The sequence below is a fragment of the Catharus ustulatus genome, chromosome 1 (assembly GCF_009819885.2).
Source record: "Catharus ustulatus isolate bCatUst1 chromosome 1, bCatUst1.pri.v2, whole genome shotgun sequence".
NCBI lineage: Eukaryota > Metazoa > Chordata > Aves > Passeriformes > Turdidae > Catharus > Catharus ustulatus.
Window position 1 is genome coordinate 106547036 of NC_046221.1, and position 23133 is coordinate 106570168.

The 23133-nt window shown below is 41.8% G+C and overlaps 2 protein-coding genes across 9 annotated transcripts in view; both read left to right on the forward strand.

Moving 5' to 3' along the window:
• MPPE1 (metallophosphoesterase 1) overlaps positions 1–23133 on the forward strand; it is a 31111-nt gene that overhangs the window by 4755 nt on the left and 3223 nt on the right. For 2 of the 6 annotated variants that reach the window (XM_033068791.2, XM_033068783.2), the window contains exons 2-6: positions 17783–18154; positions 18508–18616; positions 19769–19872; positions 20403–20483; positions 22244–22352. In XM_033068791.2, the coding sequence (XP_032924682.1) occupies positions 17880–18154; positions 18508–18616; positions 19769–19872; positions 20403–20483; positions 22244–22352 (678 nt within the window). In that variant the 5' untranslated portion in view covers positions 17783–17879. Of the gene's footprint in view, positions 1–14354; positions 14594–14975; positions 15789–17782; positions 18155–18507; positions 18617–19768; positions 19873–20402; positions 20484–22243; positions 22353–23133 lie in introns of those variants that run through there. The other 4 variants (XM_033068773.2, XM_033068764.2, XM_033068808.2 and 1 more) reach the window with 4 other exon arrangements.
• LOC117000795 lies at positions 4689–12424 on the forward strand. 3 transcript variants are annotated; one of them, XM_033068820.2, is made up of 6 exons: positions 4692–5611; positions 6610–6749; positions 7349–7429; positions 9291–9381; positions 10032–10218; positions 11072–12424. In XM_033068820.2, the coding sequence occupies exons 1-6, from the start codon at positions 5579–5581 to the stop codon at positions 11209–11211; spliced, it is 672 nt and encodes a 223-aa protein (XP_032924711.1). In that variant the 5' UTR covers positions 4692–5578; the 3' UTR covers positions 11212–12424. The 3 variants fall into 3 exon arrangements, with proteins under 3 accessions (XP_032924729.1, XP_032924711.1, XP_032924720.1); XM_033068829.1 differs by having other exon boundaries at positions 5599–5684; XM_033068838.1 differs by lacking the exon at positions 7349–7429 and having other exon boundaries at positions 4689–5611.

Consider the following 23133-nt stretch of genomic DNA (forward strand, 5'->3'; position numbering starts at 1 on the left):
AATATGCTATGACAGGGATGCATGTAGCCTAATTTGATTTAATAAATATTGCCTCTGATTTTGTCAGCATTAATATTAAATTGACTTTCTTATATATTACAAAAAAGGATTTTTTTGTTTTCAGTTCTGAAAATGGTCATCTGTAATCCTATCAAGTCTTGGTGCTTTTCCTCTTAATATGCAGGAAATGTTAATGAACTGAACACTGAACATTTGCTTTTAGCCAAAGTGGTTGTGCTGAGGCTTGGGAAAGCCAGACTGCTTCTCTCTGTTTCAGGGAAGGCTCCTGAACACAAACAGGATTATTACTCTCTGACTGAAGATCTAAACAAGATGGGGAAAGTGCCTTTTTCCCATGTTGGCCATTAAGTTAAAGGTTGTTCCACGATTTTTCAGCTGGTATTTGTGAGACTGGTAGCCCCGATTGTGTCACAGAACATACCAGGCAGAAAAATCACATAAGTCTTGCCATCTTCCAGCCTTTAAGGGACTCAAGAAGAAGTCACTGCTGACACAGCAGATGGATGTAATAAAAGAGATTAATTTGGGGCAGGTGAAATTTGTACATGATTTAAAAAGGGATGTTTAAAAGGGAAAATTTTAATTCCTGGAAAATCAGATGAGGATGGTAGCTGTCTCTGGGGATTGAAAGGACACATATTGACCTTTAATCCATGTAGAAAAAAGGCTACACTTGGGAGTTATTGTAGGGTTGCATCAAGTAAACCCATGCTTATATATTTCCTGACAAGTCAATCATTTTGGTGCACATGGAGCTGAAAAAAAATGAAATGGGTCACATTCTTGCTGTTTGGCAGTAAGTAGGAGGCTCAGCACCACTGGAATCAATGACATTTTCATTTGTGTGAGCCAGCATGAATTGTGTCTTTGTTCATACTAAACTACATTAAAACAAAAATGCAAGGAAAAAAGATTGTGTTCAACAAACAAGCTGAATAATAACGTAGGGAAATGTTTCTGCTGTCATTGTTTACAGTGGAAAGTATCTTAGTGGCATTTCATACATTCACTGTCACTGAGAAGTTTTTTTAAATAATGTGTTGTTAGGATCTTTGGAAAATTAACCTGTTTTCTAATCAAGTACACATCAGTCTTTTATCATTTGTACAAACAATAGTGGTTTTTGTATACACATAGGCTAACATTAGGTTTTTGATTTTCAAAATCTGATGTCCAGTGCTATGCACCAACGTTGGGCCAATTTTACAAATTGATGGAATATCTTTAATTTGGAAGAATGGAAGCTCATTTTGAAGTGGAGCCTCTCAAAATCGATGGTGATTTCAAAGAAGTTTGATCATAATGTGCATGATTAAACCAACAAGGGCTTCAGCTGTAGCTTTTCCCAAGAGTTTCAAGATACAAATAAGGGTTTTTTGGGTGTCATTTAGATAGATCAGTGCTTATTTGACAAAATCTGCATCTTACACAAACTCCTTACAGGTTATGCTAGCTGCATAGCTGAGAAACCTGGCTGTTGTCTGCTTCCTCAGTCTGTCTTCAATTCCCCTGCCAGGCATGGAAAAGTGGGAAAGAAGCGGGCTGCATGGCTTGCTTTATTGGTCAGAAATCAGGAATTTCTGTTTCCCTTTTAGCTCTGTTGGTCTATTTCCCAACTTTTTTGTGTTCTATTGGTAACAGTTTCTGAGTTTTGAAAACACTTGGGTCTTAAAAACATAGCTGCATTGTCAACTCCTGGGTAAGCAGGAGAGCAGCAGTGTGTCTAGGACTGGTTGTTGTGTTGCTGGAAGAACTGGGGAAACTGGGTCTGCAGGTTTCACACATGAAAATCACAGAATGGGTCAGGTTGGAAGGGACCATGGTCATCTGGTCATCTGGTCGAGCTCCCTGCTCAGCCACGGTCATCTCAGAGCACATTGCACAGGATTGTGTCCAGATGGTGGATATCTCCAGTGAGGAAGACTCCACAACCTCTCTGGGCAATCTGTTCCAGTGCACAGTCACCCACACAGTAAAGTTCTTTCTCATATACAGGTGGAAGTTCCTGTGCATCAGTTGCTTCCTGTTGCCATTTGTCCTATTGCTTGGCACTACTGACAACATCCTGGACACCCCTGCTTTAAATATTCACACACATCGATGGGGTTCCCTCTCACACATCTCTTCTTGAAGCTGAACAGGCCCAGCTCCCTCAGCCTTTCAAGTGACCCAAGACTCATCATGGGCTTGTATTCTCTGCTATTTCTGACCTAAGTTGTTCTCTGAGTGCTGCCTAGTCCTGTCTTTTTCTATGCATGTTTTGGTTTGTACAGAAACCCTGAATTAATCCATCTGGGCTTTTTGTTTTACTTCTACACCCACAGTATTTGAAAAACCCTGAACAACAAAAACCAAAAGCAAACACCTGGATACCACAGGAATGTTAAGTCCTATTGAGCATTGCACATACTTTGTACAGTATTAATACTTGATACTCAAGTGGTCTTGTACGATATAAAGTGATTATGACTACTGACATTCCCAATATTGAGGAAACAACTGTTATCCTGCTTGTTCTGTCTACAGTGAGACACTGGTATGCAGGATACACTGGATTTCACTGTGCTAATCTCTCTCCACTGCACTCTTACACTTCAGCTTTTCTTTGTCACTGGAAAAAAATATTTCTGAAGTAATTTTACAAAATTTTGCAAAATACCAGAATCTATTATATCAGAGTGTGTTTTCTTCTAAATCAATAACACAGATTCATTGAAATGGTGGCCTGGAAGGGACTTTTTGTCTACTTGCTCTGTGTCACTGTGCTGTGCATATTAGGTGTATCTGTATTCAAAGTCATGCCTTACCATTCTCTGATGTGTTTATTAAAATATATAGTGAGGAAGAACTACGTGTATTTTTCTCTTTGATATCAAGAAATTTTCCCAGTTTTCATCCAGTTGAAGGGATGAGAGATGTCTACTGTGTTAGACAGTAACTTTATTTTATTCATTCTCCTCTGGAAGGGGACGTGCCGTATTTTCTTCTGTATGTAATTTTTATTCCTGTTTTACAGACTCCTCAGGACCTCACCTGAGATGTTTGTGTTGGATAAACTAGAATAAAGATGAGTAACTGCATCCCAGGGTATTGCTACATCATCTGAAAACGGGATTTCCCTTTCCCTACAGCACTATACACTGCTGGCTGGTACTATCCCTCTCAAGTTTATTTTTTCGTTGCTGCTAGTGTAGCTAGTTACATCCAGCTGTCCTTTTACCAAGAAGTGACCTCGTGGTTTCCACAGTATGTCCATTGCTAATTCATTAGTTGCTGATTGAAGTAGCAATTTTGATGCTAGGGAATTTGGAGTCAAGGTGATTTGTCACAGGCTCCAGCAATTAGCAGTGTTGGGTGGCTGCTTCTATGGAAGTCTTGACAGGCAGGATTCCTGGCAGCAGGTAACACCATGGGCAAGTCCTTCCCTCACATGGACTCTCAGGTTGCTGGCAGCCTCAGAGTTGGGATCTTGTGTCCATTCAGCTCAGCACAGCAAAGGCTGAGCTGAATATAGACAAGGCTTTTTGTGACACTGTGACACTTGTGTGAAGTTCAAAAAGTTGACCGGATGGGTGACTGGGTTGAGAGTGGAGGAGAGATGCTGGGTTGTGCCCTGGAGCCAGAGATGTGTGATACTTCCCTTAATCTGATTACAGTTCCAGTTCGTGCTCAGAGCCTAACCTGACCTGTCTCCTGCCATGTTTTCCATCAGATGTGGGCTTAGAGTAGGCTGGGATGAGCTCCTGTCATGTCCACACCCTCTTCCCAGGCTGAGAAACCTGGGGCTCTTCAGACCTCACAGCAACCTGCCAGTATCCAGGGGGCCTACAGGGAAGCCAGAGACTCCTTGTCAGGAACAGCAGGGATAGAACAAAGAGTAATGGGTACAATTTGAAAGGGGAGATTTAGGCTGTATATTAAGAAGCTCTTTACAGTGAGGGCAGTGAGGCACTGGAACACCTTTTATCCAGGGAAGTTGTGGATGCCCCAACCTTGGCCAGTGTTCAAGGACAGGTTGGATGGGGCTCTGAGCAACCTGGTCTGGTGGGAGGTATCCCTGCACAGGGCAGCAGGTTTGGGACTAGATGACCTTCAAAGGTCCCTTTCAACCCTTAGCATTCTATGATCTTGTTATTGGTTCTATGCAAAATTTGCCAGGCACTACAGTCAGGTGGGCTACGTGGTCAAGATGGAGTGGCAGGTGGCATCTGGCAACATTTCATACAAAAAACAGAAAAAAACCAAAGAAAATAGGGGAATGTGATGTGCTTTAAGAAATTAGTGAGGCAAGATTTTGTACAAAGACAGGAGATGCAGAGAACAAGAGAAGACCTAGATTTGAGACCTAGTGAATGATAAAAGAAACAGGAAAGGTTTTAAAATGCCACTAACAAAGGCTTGAAGACCAGCAGGCAATGATCACTGCTTTGGGTCTGTCTTGCTGTGATAGCTGGTCTTCCTGTGGCTGGGTGAGTTGCCTGCCTGGTACAGTGTCTGTAAGGTGGAATGCTTTTGTCCTGCCTGTGTGCCCTGCCTGGTTTGCCAAAAATACCAGAAAAATAAAAATCCCGAATCACAGAATCACAGACTGAGTTAGGTTGGAAGGGACCACAGTGGTCATCGAGTCCAACCTCCCTGCTCAAGCAGGGCCATCTCAGAGCGTGTGGCACAGGATTGTGTCAATCAGTTCTCCTGTGAGGGAGACTCCACATCTCTCTGGGTAACCTGCTCCAGTTTGTGGTCACACAGTAAAGAAATTCTTCCTCATATCGAGGTGGAATTTCCTGCAGGTCAGTTTGTGCCCATTGCCTCTTGTCCTGTTGCTTGGCACCACGGATAAAAGCCTGGCTCCATCCTCTTGGGCACACTCCCTTTAGATACTGATACACAAAAGGCAAAGCCCAGCAAGTAGTAGCACCAGCAAGCAGCACCAAACTAAGGACATAGCCCCTGCTCCTCAGGGGCAGGAGCATTACCAGGCACGCTGCTGTGTCCTGCCAGGGAGATGTCACTGGGACAGCCTCCCCCTGTAGTGATGGGGAGATGCAGAACCTGCTTCTGCAGAGATCCCTCACTGGGCATGTGTTGGTGTATCCGTGCAATCTGCGGCCGGCAGAGTTCTCAATCTCCCCCTGTCGGTGCCTGTTGGTCACAGAACATGCTGAGATGAAAGGGACCCACGAAGATCATCGAGCCCAACTCCTGGCCCTGCGCAGGACACCCTGAGAATCACACACACGAAGTGAACCAGCGACTAACGCTAATGACAACTGAAAAGGGACGGAGGTGTTTTCTCGCCGGCTGGCAGCTGCGGGAGCAGCCGGTGCCGGAGCAGACACGGCGTAGAGAACAGCTCCGCCCCCGGCCCGCAGACATGGCGGCGGCGCACCGGGAGCGCGCCGCGGTCGCTCGGTTGTGACGTCACGGACGCGGCCTATCCCGGGGCCCGTCCTGGCCCATCCCGAGGCTTCATCCCGGCCTATCTCGGGGCTCGTCCCGGTTCCCGTCCCTGCTTGTCCCGCCCCGGTTTGTCCCGCCCATTTCCCCGGCGCTCTCCATGGCCCTGCCCGTCGTACACAGGTGCCTCCAAGTGAGTGCGCCCCGGCTGCCGGGAGCCCGTCCCTGGAGCGCCCATGAGCGCCTGGGAGGCTCGGCTGGGCCAGGTTTGGCTTCGGCGCTGAGCTCAGGCTCAGGGCGCAACGCGGGGCTCGGTGCTGGCCCAGGGCATCGAGTGTACTCAGTTCCCTGTAGGATACGGCAATATGCATATTTATATCTATATCTATATATATCTGTATATCTGCATATATATGTACACATATATACACATAAAAGCATATATCCATATATATATATTTGTATATATATATAAATAACTTTATGTGTACATACACATATGCACACATGCACACATATATGCTACATATATGCACGCACTCTGTAGTTATATATGTTATATATGTTATATATATATAACTAAATATATTGTTATAGGTATTATCTATATAATACATTGCCTTATAGCTTTACATATGATATATACAAAGTATATATACTATATATTGCCTCATATTACTGTAATACTCAATATATATTTTATGTAATTACATATATATATATATATATATATATGTATATATATATATATATATGTGATTGCATACTGCTGGGCAAGGTCCAGCAGACATACATGCAAGAAGTTCAGCCAGTGTGGCTGTCTTTTTGTCCCTGGTGGGGTTAAATTAAACTGAACACCAGGTTTGTTTCAGAGCTGGTGTTTATCGTTTAGGAGTATAACTTAGATGCTTTGTCCCTCTGTGATTAATTTTAAATGCAAAACCAGTTCCCTACGTTCCTTAATGAATTATCAAATTATATTAGACACCTTTAATAGATACCTGTTAAAGAAGCTTTGTTGCAGTCAACTAATCATAAAATTTGAAGCCAGTTTTAGATGCTTCTATGGTTTAGGAAAAATGTAACAAAGTTTTTGGGAGAGGGTTTTAATCTGAAGAATTACCAGCTTAATTAACATTTGATTGGAAAGTGTTCCTTGATTTTTCATTTTTCAATTCTCTTCCTTTTCAGCTCACTGATGAAAATGAGCAGTTAGTCAAGAAGGTGAAGAAACTACAGATAAAAAATAAGGAGCTAGAAAAGAATCTGGGTCAGATCCAAGAACAGCTGTGTCTGCAGCAATCCATGCGTGTCTGTGGCTCAAGCAGAGAGTAAGAATTGTCAAACGTTTCTCTTTTGCATCAAAAGAAGTGCAGCATTTCAGGACTTTTATTTTCATGTCCTTAAGATGAGCTAAGCATTATCTGGTCTGTGTATTTTAAGGAGCCATCTGTGAACAGGATGGTGGGGTGGAAAATGCTGGGGGTCTGTAGAGAAACAAAGGACATCTGGGGCATCTTGTACAAAATTTATTGTAGTGAAAGAAGCAGTTTTAATATCAAAAAGTAGCACTCCTGCTTAGCCAATATGCTCTCTCTGTCAAACTGCAAAGGCTTTTACACTGTTTTTCCGCTGAAAAGTAGTAAGATAAAGATAAGTTGTGTAGCATCGATGCTTTTTCAAAGATTTAGAACCTAAGGACTTGAAAAACTGTAGTGCTAGTGGTTTGGAGAGTGTCCTGCCAGGATTTACATACTGGTTCACAAAAGTCTTCCAAGGCTTAAGTTTTGGTGTGTTTATGATCCTGCCTGGAAACCTCTACCATAAAATCAAACTGAAAACTAACTTTGCCTTTTTCAGTTGCTTTGTTTAATCCAATTAAATTTGTGAAGTATGATTTTATGAAGGTGTTGTGTTTGTTTCAATTAAGTGTTCAGGTTCAAACAGAAACCCATTTATGTCATAAGGGTGGAGAGAACAAGAATCTGGTTCTAAAGAGTGACAGTGTCAGGTGAGTTCTTGTACGCTGCTTCTTGACGGAATTATTCTTCTCTACAGTGTAGAAAATGTTCATAGTTAAGTCAGTTGATTTTTTTTTAAGCTGTTATGCAAGTGGCTTTCAGCCTTTGAAACAATGGGAAATCATTTGAATTTTAAAAATGACTACAAAATCTTGGGTTAAACTTGAAAATAGTGCCAAGCAAAGAACAAAATGGATTTCTTTCTCAAGTAGTTCATTGAGAAAAATTCAATGAGCTAGGAACCTCCTTCATTTGTCTGCTCACACATATGGTCAGTTTTCTAAATTTTTTAGCCTGGAATTTTGTGGTTTTTTTCTTCTATTTTGTGGAACCTTTCTCAGCTCATTTTATATTGCTCAGTGTTATGTGCATATAAAATTTATAGGCTGGTACTGTTTTCAAAATAAGCTAGAGAAGCAGTTCTACTTTTCAGTCAAATAATTTCAGAGTTGAGCAACTACTTACTGTAGTTTGCCAGTAAGTGATAGAATTAAACTCTTGTAACTGCTTTTCTGATGCAAAAGCTACAATTTTGTCTTTAAGAAAAAAAAAAGCTGAAATATTTTAACAACTAGGCAGTCTACATAAAATATTGCTCCATGCCCCTATGACTTGATTGTAAAATTGTAAAATTTTAGGCTGCTCATCCCTTCAAAGGCTTTTTGGCCACTTACATAAATATGGATCTTACACAGATCTCTGTTGCTCTTTGGCCAAGTGCCCTGTTTTTAGTGCTTCCTTTAGGTGGCTGTAGAAGACCTATTTTCTTTTTTTTTGAAATATCTTTACAGTGTGCCAGACTGTCTTTGCAAGCCATGTAACTACATAGGAAGCTGGGTGACTGGTTCTGGGCTTGAATTGAGTTCCTGGTTAGGTGCTCATGTAGAAGAAGTCCAAGTTAGCCTTTGAATTGAGTGCTGTAGCTGCCTTGTGTTAGATTGCATGTAGGTAACCTGACCTAGCTTTTTTTTTCCCCTTAACATCTGTTTGTGTGTTCTTTCACAAAGCTGTGCTGTGCTACAGTATTACTCATATTGTTTGTGGTGTGCAGTCATGACTTATTATGAATGGCGGCTCTTACTGTAATTCGTAAAAAAAATAGGAAAAATGTCTGCTCGTGTCCATCAGTTAAACTGTGGGCCCCTCATATGTTGGCTGAATGCTATGAAATATGGTAGGAAATTAGTATGGCAGAACTTGATGCAAAACAATATCAGAGGGAAAACTTACAGCCCTAATCTGTTTATTTGACATTTATTTTACCCACTCATTTTCACACAGATTTCATTCACTCATATCCTCGCACCCACACACTTGGAAGCACTGAGATGTTTTGTGCAACACAGAGAGCTGGGAACTGCCTCATGTGTCCTCATCATGGGTTCTTGATTGGTGCTGGACAAACTTTTAAACTTTAGGAGTGTTCTTTTGCTATTCCTGTTGTGCTAATGGGGAGAGGAATGATGTATGTAACATGCTGTAAAGTCACTGCCAGCCTCCTGTCGCTGCTGTCTTCCCTCTAAGAGTGATTTGCACTGAGGTTTTATCAGTGTGGCCATGTGTGCTGGACAAAAACAACGGGGTCCTCAGCCTGGCTGAGTAAAAAGGATTCTTTGCCATACAGACCATGCTTTTAACTTGCTTTTCTGTTATTTTCTGGTGCCTTCTCTTTCTGTGTTGACAGTCACATTTCATTCACTGCCATCTTGAAAATTTCTATTATGAGTCTCTGCAGCACAGCTGCAGCCCAAGTGATCTCTGTGGGGCATCTCTAATACTTTTACTATAAATGATGCCAAATTTTGTTGTCTTTCATGTTTTACAGCAGTTTATGCATTTCTTCTGTTTTAGACTACTTCAGATGTATAATGAGCTACAGAAACGTTATGTTAAAGAAACCAAAATAAACAAGGAGCAAAGTGAAGCAATTAAAAATCTCACTGTAAGTAGAATTTGTAGGAGCTGGTATCAAACAGCCAATTATAAGCTTTTAGGAAGACTGAAAAGTAATTCTTATATTTGTGAAACGAGACCATACTTTTTATACGTAGTTTCCCATGACAGGGATAATGGAGGGTGTAGCCTGTAGTTCCCTTTAAAAGTGAACTCTGTCACTGAAAGCTGCCTCCCCTTTCCTTGCTTTTTTCTTTACTATCCACCTATCCCTGCTTCCAATTGTATATGCACCAGCCCTGGTACTATTCTGCATGTGCCATGAGCTGATTTTTCTCAGAAATTCAGCAGAAGGCAAACCAAATGAAGACAAAGAGTCTTCTTTGGGGTAGCAAGGTCTGTTGCCCTGCTGTGCAAAGAGTCTGGCATCATAACTAGAATGAAGGTAGGGTTGTGTGGCCAGGAGCAGTTCTAGAAGCTTCAAGAGGATATTGCCTCTTCAGGCATGGCTCAAGCATTGCAGCTGACCAGTCTAATTTCCTCATTTGTACTTTGTTTTTTTCTCCTTTCAGACCTTTTGGGTGAATGTAGTTTTTAAATCAGCAATTGAAAGCTCCAGATTTGCATTTGGGATGTGTTTCCAATTGTATTCAGTTGAACTATATTTTTTCTATGCATTTAAAAAAATTGTCTCGACAGATTAAAATTAATGAGCTAGAGCATAATCTTCAAGAGCAGAGGCAAAGAATTGAGCAACTGGAATGTAAAAAGGTTTCTTGGAAAACTAGTGCTGGTTCTGGAAAACGAAATCAAACCCAAGAGGGAGGAGTAACTTCTCACAGGGACATTTCTGCAAAGACGGAATCCTGTTGCAGTAGTTATTTAGGTAATGGTACAGTTAATTCTGATGATGTTCCTTCCAGTACCCCCAGCAGAGAGAATGCAGTTCATTTCTGATCTAGAAGCCACTCCAGACTATTTATTCTTCAACCAACAGTATCTAAAATATTTTTTACATTTTTGAAAACCTGTGACTTAAAAATGGCTTTTTGTAATCTACCTTGCATTTGTTTGTGATAGAATGTTTGCTGTTTTCTCTTTTTCTGAAACTGGTCTGTTGTAATCAGAGGTGGGAGTGTGTGGCTGTATTTAGTGCTGATATTTATTCTCGTAGGATGTATCTGTGCAGATCTCTTAGTAATAATGTTTGCTGCGCACTGAGACACAGAATAACCTGGTTTTAGCCTTAGAATGTTGGACAAGCCTGGACAGTGCTGGTCTCAGTATGTTCTTCCTCACATAAGTAAATCCAGAATTTAAGGTGTGATCTTCTGCTTCAAAGCGGAGAAAAGAGGTGGATGAGATCATATTATGTAGGCATAATTTTCAGGAAATGTGCTATCAGCAAGGGCTGATGTGACCCTCTCATAAGCCAGAGAAGGGTAATCAAGGCACATGGTGTGTGTTTTGTGGATTGTAAAGTAAAATATTCCCACTTTCTAAGAAAATGGCAGATTCAGATTATCCAGATGGCAGATCCTGATATCTTTCCTAGTACCTGGCAATATTCTGGGCCAGTTCTTAAGAATAAATCACTGTATGGAGAAGGTACTTTAAGAAGCTGAACTATAATTTTCTAATATCACAAAAGGTAGGCAGCTCTTTAGCTGTAATATGATTCATATGAGGGGGAGGTTGACTGTAATCGTTGAACTCTACATTTTTTCATTTGAATGTAGAGCTATTGTTGAAGGAGATTAAAAAGCTGAAGAAAGAAAATGGAAAGTTGTCTGCAGAAAAGAGAGCATTAAAAAATGAATTAGCTGGATTAGACAAGGTAATTTATTTTAAGACAAGCTTAATAGTAGGTGATTTTTGAAAAACTAACTTTTCTGCCTGAGCTGAAACTTCTTTAGTCTGAACATATGTTGTTATCAAGTAAAATACATAAAAAACCAGTGTACAGCATTCTGAGAGAGAAGGAAATTAATGACTCCTTGAAACATTCATGTCCTGAAGGGCTGCCCAGCTAAGGAAGACTATATTCTCTTTAACTTACACATATCAAAGTTATGCCTCTGACAGAACTCCAAGATTAGGGAGGGCAGAGGCTTTGAAGTTTTTGTTAGATCTATAGATGTAAAAAGTGAAGCTGTGAACATTTGGTAATTCTTAAAGTTATATAACAAGATGATGAGATCTTACCTAACTATAGAAGACTTAGTTTAATGTACTGACATTAAATTTTATTTTCAGCAACAAATTGTTTAAACTGATTTTTACTTGTTCCTCTAGTCTTTTTTAAGAAACTGTCTTCTTACTTTTCAGTCGTTTCTCCCAGACTAAATAGCATTATGGTATTAATTGCAGTGGTAACAGTAAAGGAGGGTGATAGTTCATTGGATGTGTAACTTGCAGAACATTAAGCTAGGATGAGTTCTAGATCCCTGTGTTTGGGAATCAGGGACAAAGTGTGGCTGAGAGCTTCATCTTATAGGACAGAGATACATAAATTTGAGGTTGTGGCTTTTTATCAGTGGTCCCTTTTTAAGGTAGTTTTAACTTGCTCTATGTTATATGTATGTAACTGTTAATTTAAAAAATGCTGAAAGAGTAGGGAGGAGAATATCAAATATAGGTGGTTATGGGTAGATACATTGTTATTTTGGTAGCTAGAACATTCAAGGGTTGGTGAAATGAAGTCTTGGGTGATTATACTCTTCTATCCATATATTTCCCAACAATTTCTGACTTCACTTACAAAGAATCAGGATGTTTCATTATTCCCTTGTCATATTGGACTGTCATTTTGTAGCTGTCTGGTAAATCCATATTTTTTCCTTTTTAAAATTAATCTTTCCTATTATTAGTCTATAATCCAGCCTCTAACATAACTTGAACTCTGCTTGTCTGTTCAGGGCAGAAGTTATTAAATTATTACCTAAGGTTGTAGCTGATTGCTGTATATCTGAGTTATGTTTGCATAACTCAGCCATACATTGGTAAAAATATAGAAAGTGTCTTTGAATTTGGGAATAACTGGATTACTGAGAATGTCTTTGAAAAAAAAGTTTAAGGTGAATATTTTTGGGTTTTTCTAGGATTTTTTTGAAGAGGTAGAAGATCTGAAACGTGCTGTACAGGAATCTGTGAAACTGAACAATGAGTATGAAAAGTGCTTGAAACAAATAAGTGTAATATATGGACTTCCTTTTACAGCACATTTGTAACTACTGGCTAATTGAATGCCAGGTAGAGTTTCCACATATTTTTTATATTTACTGTAACATTTAACTTACCTTTGCTTAAATGGTACCACAGTTTGATAATACAGATTCAGAAATGTGATCTCAATGTGACAAGTACTTGGAAATGTTTTTTGACCTTGAATTTTTTTGTTTGTTTATATATTTTTAAATAAACTGTGATCTATATAACTTCAACTAAGTTTCAAACCAATCTTTTTCACACTTGCAGAATATATTCTGGTTGTGGGCATTTATGGAAATACAATAAAATAGTTTTATTTTGCAGAATTTCCCAATTTATCCTTTTCTGTAAACTCAGAATCAAAGTGTCTGTGTAGATTTGTCAGTCTGTGTGAATTTCAGCCCTAAAGGATGTGCTAATGCAAAGAGAAATTAATTCTATAATTAAATTATTGCAGAGAGGTTTCTTAATAGAAAAATACTATATCTCTGCTTGGAATTTTTCTTCAATCCCAATAATAAGTAAAAAATTGTGGATGAAGGAAGATTTAGTGTTCAGAATTGGAAAGTGTATTCAGAGCATTTTGCATCATCAAAAGAAGAATTCATCAGAAGCTCTTTTTTGGTTCAAGGGTGAGGTACTCAAAGAACTCTGGTATTTGAAGAGCTGAAAAGGAAGAGGGCAGTGCAGAAAGTCATACTCAAAGGCAGAACTGTCCTGTTGCTTCAGGCAGGGCAAGCTGGAATGAAAAGAGACAGCTCCCAGTTACAAGGGTAGCTTGCAGAACCTCGTGAGATTTGAATCTGAACTTGTTTGTAATGCTATCCCATGAAAGTTTAACATAGTTACATTATAGAACTATGTTTTTCTGAAAGGTATAAATCTCTACCTTTGTGATGGGAGAATTGAGTGAAAACTGCTTAGGGTAGAAAGACTTAGCTTGCTTATAAGCTAATACAGCTTCTTTAGCTTCACAGAAATACATGGATACTCATGAGGGATAGACTAGGAGCAGGATTAAGACTCTCGTGTCCCACTTGGCTTGTTAGGACAGTTTTACGCAGTTGTAATTTAATAAAGAAATTTGCCTGGAAGCATGGGTGGTGTTCAGAGTTCCATATTCACTAAGTGATAGGGTAAAGCTCCAGAAATCCTTGTACCTCCTCTGGCTATAGACCACTGTGTTCCTTTGTTTTTTTCTTGGCTCACTTGTAAATTAAAGCTGAATAGTGTTCTGAACAAGGGATGGAAAAGAGAAACAGAAGAGGAGTGATGCAAGTTTGCATTGCCAGTAAACTTGATGGAAGAAAATAAGGAGGATAGCATGTAAAACAGAAATTTTTAAGTGCAAAAATGTTTGTAACATTTGCAAATAAGTAAAATAAACATGAATGCTGGAGAAGGAAGCAGTGCCAGTCACTGGAGCCCTTTCCCCCCACACTGTTGCGGTGTAAAGTTACACTTCCAGCGAGTTTAAACTTTGGTCCCGTAGGGAAATGATTCAGTCATTGTCCTCGTCCATTGGCTGATTTGAAAATGTCGTGCAGAGCAAGAAACAGTGAGGAATCCTTCAGTATTTTCTCCTAACTGGCGTCTCCCAGTTCTGGTGAGGAAATCTACTCTAATGAGAGTAATGAGCCGTGTGAGGGGGAGCGACAGCAGCGGCTGTGCAGCCGCAGCGGAGCTGGGATGGGAGCTGGAATGGGTGCGGCCGTGGGCTGGCAGGTGGCACAGCGAGGTGGGCAGGGATATCTCTCCGCCAGTAGTAGGAGCTGTCTTTTCAGCTCGAGCTGCGTCGCTGGGTTTTTTTCTCTGTATTTCCCTTTCCGCTTTTCCTTTCAGGAATGCTGGCGGTGTCGGGTGCCGATGGGGCACCTCTGCACAACTCCCCAGATAGTAACAATCAGCAGCAGAAGCGCGGAAGGAGGAATGCATGTGGAAGTGACTGGCTCTGTGGCATTGACTGTGTCTGTCCCTGCTTGTGACTTGAGAATGGCAGTTTTGCCTTGAAGATATTGTTGTTTTTTACTGATTGCAGGTTTGGTTTATTGGTGTGGGTTTCTTCTTTTTTAACTTGATGGTATCAGTTTGCTCACGAAGCTGTGATATTCATTCATTTATTTATTTTTTGGACATAGCTAATGCAAGTTAAATAACTTACTGGCATTTTCTGTTCGAATTAATACTGTTTTTGTTGGAAGAGGAGACTGTCTCAGACTCCCAAAATCTACTTCCAAATAAGTGCTACTTCTTTTTTTGCAAGATAAAGCCGTATAAAATTTGTGGATAATAATATTCTTTGGATAAGAATTTGACTGTCTTTTTGTCCTTGTTGCTGTGCCACTTAGCAGATACCTCTCCCTTGATCTTGCCTCATTGTGAGATGTACAAGCAAGGTGTTATTTTTGTTTGCTAATTAAAGTGCAGGTGAGATGAGTATTAAACAGGTTAATCAGTTTATATGTGTAGTTCCACATATTGTGGAATCGTGACATTTGGCCAGTGGCTTTTTCCTGCTAAAACAAGTCTGGGTAAACTGAATTCCATGTAATTAAGTGTTAGTCATGCTACTGTTTGATAACGCATATTAGAAATGTTTCATGGTGCAGGCTAATGGTTCTTTGTCTCAAATAAGTACTTTGTAGTGCTGATATGGGAAGCTTGTGTTTGAAAATAAGTGGCTGTTACTAAATAGAGGGTTTAGTTGGAAAAATAATATGATAATCATGTGTCAGTATTCACTTTCCATGAGACATAAATCAGATGGGCTAGTTCATAGGACAGTGAAGTAATTTACCTGTGTTCTGCATATAACTGAAGCAAAGATTTTAGAAGCAATACACTATTTTTGTGTGGCTTTGTAATTTTGTCCCAATTTTCCTGATATTTGGAATATAAATTTTCAAAGGTACCAAATATTCTCAGCTGTAGTCAGATTTAGCTAATTCAGACTTGGTCTGCTAATCACTGAATACTGTGTTCAGTAATTGTTCACATCCTGGATATCAGTCCTAAATTAGGATTTTTCTATTGTAGAAAGCAAAACTGCAATCCCATTGTTGGGTGGGGAGCCATATTTTGTGGATTTCTCTGGAAGCTGTTTCTGAGCAGCATCTCTGTATGGTCCTGGAGTCCCTTTACTGTGACCATGCTACAGTGCTTACCTTTAAAGAGTCAGACTTGCAGTGCTCTTCAGACTGAGACCCTGAGAGGCTGGACCTGGAAAAACAGGGATTTCTTCGGAAAGTAAGGGCTGGTGCCTCTGTTCTCTCAGCTGGGATACTTTCTTGTGGGCACTTACCCTGAAAAAGTGTTCCTGCCAAGGGCTGTGGAAGAAACAGAAAAAAGTACTTGAGTTTCAAAAGGGGTAAATTCCCTGATTACAGTAATTTCACGACTATAAGGTGCACCCTTTTGACTAAAATTTCTCCCCGAACCCGGAAGTGCGCCTTATAGTCCAGTTCGCCTTATATGATGTACAAAGTTGTGACGTTTGCCACCCCGGAAGTGAGAGCTGCGAGGGGGGGCAGTGCTGCGGGAGCGCCGAGTCGCGAGGAGGGGCGGGAGCGTGCAGCCACGGCTGGCAGGAGCTGCGTGGGGAGGGAGGAAGCCAGCGCCGGCCCCGACCCCGACCCTGGCGCGGGGGGAACGAGGAGCCGCTGGCTGCGGGGGGAGCGAAGAGCCGCTGGGCGCGGGAAAGTGGCAGTGCAACCCCTGCGGCCGCGGGAAAGTGGTGGCGGTGGCGCAGCCCCTGCGGCCGCGGGGAAGGGGCGAGAAGTGGTGGCGCCGCCAAGCGAGGATGGGTACCAGGGCGGCTCTGCAGAGCCGCAAGGGGGAACAGCATTGTGGCAGCACGGGGCCACGAGGGGGATGCGGCCCCATGGCTGCGCGGAGCCACGCGTGCTGGCACCGGGGGTGGGCGGGAGTGCCAGGGCCCACTGCATGGGGCGGGTGCCTGGGGCTGCCTTTGAAAGCCTACGCCGACCTCTGAAAAATGTTTCCAAATTGTGCTCCTGCCAGTAAACTCCACAATCTCGGTTTTCCATTGCTAATTCGTTTCTTCGTTGTGTGTGGCACGGATCTTCGCGGCAAAAAAAAAGTGCACCTTATAGTACGGTGTGCCTTATCTGATCTACAAAGTTGCGAATTTTGCTGACTCCTGGGGGGTGCGCCTCATAGTCTGGTGCGCCTTGTGGTCGTGAAATTACTGTAGGTTAAGGTATCCAAGGTAGCAGAAAGCAGTAAATACAGTTACTTCTCTAATTTGGGCTCATTAACTGTTTCTCTACAGCTACAGTGAAGTGTCTTTTTTCTGAGGTTTAGATGTTTCTTGTTTTCCTCCTGTCAGAAATGAAGGAGCCTCAGTTAATTACCGTGTATCTGTGCCTATATTTGTGGAAACCTCCTGTAAACTTGTTCTGGATTGCCCTTGGTTCTTGGAGATTGCAAGGAACCATATTAAAGGTGGTAGTGCTGTTGATTTGGTGTAGTCATGTTCTGTACTTGTGCCAGAAGATATCCTCTGGGAGTTGTTTAGCCTGGAGAAAAGGAGGCTGAGGGGAGACCTCAGCTCTCTACAACTCCTTAAAATTAAACTGTAGCCAGGGGGCTGTTGGTCTGTTCTCCCAAATACGAGATGGGACAGGAGGAAGTGGCCACAAGTTTGTCAGTGGAGGTTTAGATTGGATACTAGGAAAAAATTATTCAATGGAAAGGTTGTCCTGTATTGGAACAGGCTGCCCAGGGAAGTGGAGGAGTCACAATCCCTGCAGGTATTTAAAAGATGTATGCATGTGGCACCTAGGGACGTAGTTTAGTGTGGACTTGGCAGTGCTGGGTTAAGGCTTGTACTCAGTCTTGGGGTTCTTTTCCAACCTCAGTGATTTTGTATGGGTCCTAACAGATTTTTTTTTCTTTGTTGCAGCTGCTGTTCAAGCTAAGCTCTGTCTTTACCTGCCTTTGACCCCCACTCATAGTATTTTCACTGTAAAGTTCTTTAAAAAGCATCATGCACTAAGATCCTGGCTGGCTGTAATCTGCTTTCCTTGGTGCTGGTGGGAGCAGGTGCAGTTCTGTGCTCAGCTGCCCATCTATGTGCCTGGAGAACTTTATGGTTTAGGTCAATTACATATTCCCAAGCCTTTCAGGGTGACAAGAAGCTAACACTATAGGCCCTGCATGGTAGCTTTCCACAGGGAATGCTGACTTAATGAATATTTTATTTTGTATTTTCTCCACAGGGATTTTGTGCTGACAAAAAGTACGTGATCCTTTGAGTAGCCCAAGCTGTTTTCATATGAGAGAGAACTTGGGCCATTGTCTTATGCTGGTACTGCAATGCTGAGATCTAGCTCAACCACTGTAAAGAATCTCCCTCTGAAGAGGAGGCTCTGTTTTCTGCTGAAACTTGTGTGCTTTGTCAGCTCAGTGTTAATATTTTGTGAGTTTTTAATTTACTATGTGGTAATATTTCAATGCCGATGGCCACACGTGAAAGGTGGAGCTCACATGAGTGAAAAAGAGACTTCAGCTTCAGTCCTAAAGGCCATAATTTTAGCTGATACACACCTACTTGGTGAAATCAAAGGACATTGGCTGGATAAGCTAAGAAGGTAATTATTAATTTTTTGGAATAATCTCTACCCAATTTTTAGAGTTTGTAGTAATAGCTAGTGGGATAATAATTCATTAGAATTGTAATGAAAAAATAAACAAGCTGATATTACTTCTTGCATGTCTTGGTCCTGATTGTATCATGGTGGAATTACCCACCAGGTAAGATGCACCTACTGTCCTTACACCTGATTTCTAAGTATTTAATTTGAATTTCATAATATATTTTCATATCTCAGCATGTAAGAGCCAGTTTTCCATCCCCATTGCCAGACTGTATTCAGAGCTGTGTATTCAGAGCTGAGGATCCAGAGGTAAGGCAGTGATAACTGACTCTGTATTTTCCTTTCAGGGAATGGCAAATGGAGAGATCTTTCCAAACTGCCTTATGGTTACTGCAGCCAGATATTGTTTTTATTCTGGGAGATGTTTTTGATGAAGGAAAATGGAGCTCACCTGAGGTATGACACCATCAGGTCTCTTATTTCAAAATATGAGGATTTCTTGAAGGAAATGGAAGCAGATTAGGTATGCAAGGCTTTGTTTAATACTGCTACAGTTGTCTAGTTGGTAGAAATTTCTAGTCTTTCAGATAGGAGTTAAAATGTTGTTATTCTCCTTCATTTTTGGAAGTACCTTGACAATTTTGCCCCTTTTATAAAACTTACAAAATATAAATATCTGAGTTTTTGCTTCTGTGTTACACGCTTGTGATGGCTGACCCTGCCTGGATGCCTGGTACCAACAAAGCTGTCCTATCACTTCCCTCCTCAGCTGGGGAGGGGAGAGAAAATGCAAAAGAGACCCTCCTCCTTTACTGACCTTGGTGACTGCAGGGCTCTTCCTCTCACAAATTCTCACTCCTCCTTCTAGCTGCAGTTGCAGTTTCCTTTTTTGCCACCTTCCTAATTCTGTTGTCCCTGAGGCACCATCAGCCTTGGCCAGCAGTGGGTCCATCCTGGAGCTGGCTGGCATTGGCTCTGTAGGACACAGGGGAGGCTCCACCCCTACAGCCTCCCCCGTACCAAAACCTCACTGTGCAAAATCACTACAAAACCTTTGATGCTGTGGAACAGCACTACAGTAATTTTACGACTATAAGGCGCACGCACCCTTTTGACTAAAATTTTCCCCGGAACCCGGAAGTGCGCCTTATAGTCCGGTGCGCCTTATCTGATGTACAAAGTTGCATTTGCCACCCCGGAAGTGTGAGCTGTGAGCTGTGGGGGGAGCCGGCAGTGCCACGGCAGCTGGGTGGAGGCAGGCCCGGGGGCCCATGGCTGCCGGGTGAAGGCGGGCCAGGGGGCCCACGGCGCCGTTCCTCCCGGGTCCAGGCGGGCCCGGTGGCTCGCAGCAGCACCCCTCCCGGGTGGAGGCAGGCCCAAGGGCCCATGGCTGCCAGATTGAGGGGGGCCTCGGCCAGCAATCGCACGGGGGGAGCTGGGGGCAGAGCCTCGTTGCAAAAAAAAAAAAGTGCGCCCTATAGTCCGGTGCGCCTTATCTGATCTACAAAGTTGCGAATTTTGCCGACTCCCGGGGGGTGTGCCTTATAGTCCGATGCGCCTTATGGTTGTGAAATTACTGTAATTTCTTCTTCTGTTTTTTTCCTGCAGGCCTGGGCGGATGATGTCAGGAGGTTTCGGAAAATGTTCAAACATTCCGTTTTTACGGAGCTGGTGGTCATTGCTGGAAATCACGACATCGGATTTCATTATGAGTAAGTCCTTGTCACTGACAGGAGAACACAAGTGCCAAGAATGAAGTGTCGGCATGCCCACAGTAACTGTGCTGGGTCTGAGGGACATGTTTTGTGGTTATATGGACCCTTTTTGATCATGATCAAATTAAAAAGGGTCATAATTTAGAGTAAGGCCTGTGCACAAAACAGGTTTATGCTTCTCTGACCATATGAGGGTTGTTCAGAGCTGATCCTTCTGCACTGACATGAAACCCTTGGAGCTGCTTTTCCTTGTATTTGGCCTCCTCCATTGAAAGGCACCTGAGTATATTTCCACTCCCGTCAGCATAGAAGAGTGTAAGTGCCCACACTCTGTTGGTGCTTGCACTGATGGGAGGGGCTGGAGGACTCAAGGGGTGTCAGAGCATCCCCAAGTTTCCTGAATGATTGTGTGAGCTGGATAATGAGCAGCAAGCTGCCTGAATGGTCAGCAAACTGTAAAGCAACTGTGTCAGATAAGTTCCAATGGCAATTTCTGACCTCAGTTGTATTTTTGCTCTCTGACATAGAATGACTACTTACAAGGTAAATCGGTTTGAAAAGGTTTTCAACTTTACTTCAGGAAAGCTGATAACTCGGAAAGGAATAAAGTGAGTATATTTACTTTTTTCCTAATTAAATAGTATGGGAATACTTCACTTAGAGCCTTTTTTTTAAAACAATCACCTACCTTATGATGTGTTAAACCCCAAACACAATGTACAAACCTGTAGTTTGATATGGACAGGAAGCTGTACTTAGAGCTATGTAAGTATAACAATTTCCTTTTAAACGGAAAAGTACTGTGGAGTCAGAATCCATTTCTCTGGTGTGCCTTTATACTTCCTTGCAGCTGGTAATGAGGCATGGCTGTAAACATAGCAGGATAAAGAAACATGAAACAACCCCCTCTGTGTTTACAAATTAGGAGTTTCATTAATTTTAACTTCTTTAGTCTGCAGAACTTAACCCTTGTGTGAGGAATTCGGGAACACAGCAGTTGCACCTCTGCAGTTTTTCCACAAGGTGGAGTAATAATGCTCAAGCTGGTTTTGGTAGAGCAGAGCTCAGTGCAGTTTGTTTTCTCAGCTGTGTCCCCGTGGCTGCACTTGTCTGCTGTGTGCCCTGTTACCTCCAGACACCGTGCAGGAACCCCATGGGGGAACGCAATACTGGGTTTGTGGAAAGGTGTTTAAGTCTCAGATTCAGGAAGGGAAGGCTCATTGCCATTCTGTGTTTGGCACATGTGCCCTTGGGTTGTACTCACTTGTAGCAATGCGGGATTCAAAACCTATAGGTTTACACTGATTCCCTTAATTAAGCAAACATTATAAAGGTGTAATTTAAAATTCTGAACAGGTCTGGAAATGGTTGTGTCTATTTCAGTAGGAAGATCTCTGAGCTTTGTGATTGCTCAGTATCAAGCTGTTGCTTATAAGGCAGATGTGGAGTCCTCAAGATATGTATTTCAGCTATTCAAAAATGTTCAAATTATTAAGGAACATCTCCACGTCTCCTTTGATAAAACAGCACAGCAGAATTCTTGCATGCAGTTGCAGATTGTATGTCTGGTATCCATTAACTGCAATGAGCTGCGCTATTAATGAAATATTCCCAAATAAACTATTTTACAACAAATCTGTGGTATAAAAGCAGCTTAATTTGCTAAAAGAATTAATTTCTGTTTTACTATTGACTAAATTTCTTAAGTGAAGGCATTCAGCTCATTTTTGTTTTTTAAACAGACTGAATTGAACTGGGAATGTATTTCAAGCTGAATGTGTGACTAAATGGGTATGAATCTTGCAGCAGAAGTTAGCTTGATTTGAAACTTACTGGGAAACGTTCTATTAAGAATAAAATCCTGTTTCATGTTTAAGAGACTGCAGAGTACAAAACTAAGCTTGTTCAGGGCAGTCACCCAAATGCAGTGCTGTTCTGCTTTTCAGTTGTTCTGAAGAAATCCAGTGTCTCAAGTTCTGTTCCTGAGGTGTAAACTGTGTGGGGAGAGAAGCAAGTTCTGCTTTCTCTTCAGAATTAATTTAGTGATGAACTTCTAACATTCCACGAGAATACAACTTTAGTGTCCATTAAAATATAAAAAATCATGAAGTGTAAGCAGGAAGCTAAAGGTAAATTGTGCAGTCTAATTAACAACTGTAGAAAGGAGCTAACCAGGCAGAAATATGGCTGTGGTACAGATACTCAGAGGAGGATTTATAGCACATGATTTTAGGAGTTTTGTTGAGCTGTGTCCAACTTAGGAACGCTTGCATTTTATAAAAGGAGGTTTATCCCACACGTGTGCATGAACAACAAATCCCTTCCTGTCTTCCCCACTTCTTTTTGCCCATCCCCTGGTATTTTCCAGCTTTGTCCTAGTGAACAGTGTAGCCATGGAGGGTGATGGCTGTGGTATCTGCCGTACCTCAGAGGCAAAACTTGTGGCTCTTTCTCACAAACTGAATTGCTCCCAGCAGGTAAGATATTATTAAAAGTATGAAAGCCAGTGACTCCTCTCCCCACAATGGGAATATTGATACTGTAGCATACAGGATACAAGCAGACTCTCCCGAAAAAATCTGCTTCCAATTCACATTTCAACTTGTTAGCAAGTTTCCCCCTCATATCCCTCTTAACCGTGTTTACTTAACTATTAACAGTGTTGGTTTGCATTGATGGTGTCAGCTTCCTTGTCAGTGCTGCCAACAGTGTCATTTCCTCTGTTCAGAGGAATGGCAGTTCTGCAACTCTCCCTTTGACTCCAAATACATAACCCTGCATTTATATTTATGGATATTATTCTGTTTTATAGCCTTCAAGCATGTTCTTTTAGTTTCTTGATTCTACTGCAATCCGTTCCTCATAGCCTAATAGTGTTTTAATTGTATTTTTTCATCATATCAAATTGGTTCTTGTATTTCCTTCCTCTTCCCTTTTTCATAGGCTGACTGGATGCACAGTAGGCAGCATGACTGACTGGGCTGGCAGTCAATCAGGAAACCAGCTCCTAGTGGAAAAATTGCCAGATTCTGTCTCCCTTGGGCTGCCCTCAAACTCCTTTGCCTTGTTGGTGCAGAGATCCTGCTGCTGCTTTCTGCAGTCAGAAAAGGCACAGCTGCATTTACAGCATGTACAGAATGGGGAGTTTCACCAGCCCACATAAAATTCTTAGGAGTTCATTCAGTGGTAGTATTGGTAGTACTGGTAGTATTATCTGAGCTAAACTGCTTAACAAAAGACCAAAGCCAACAACAACCC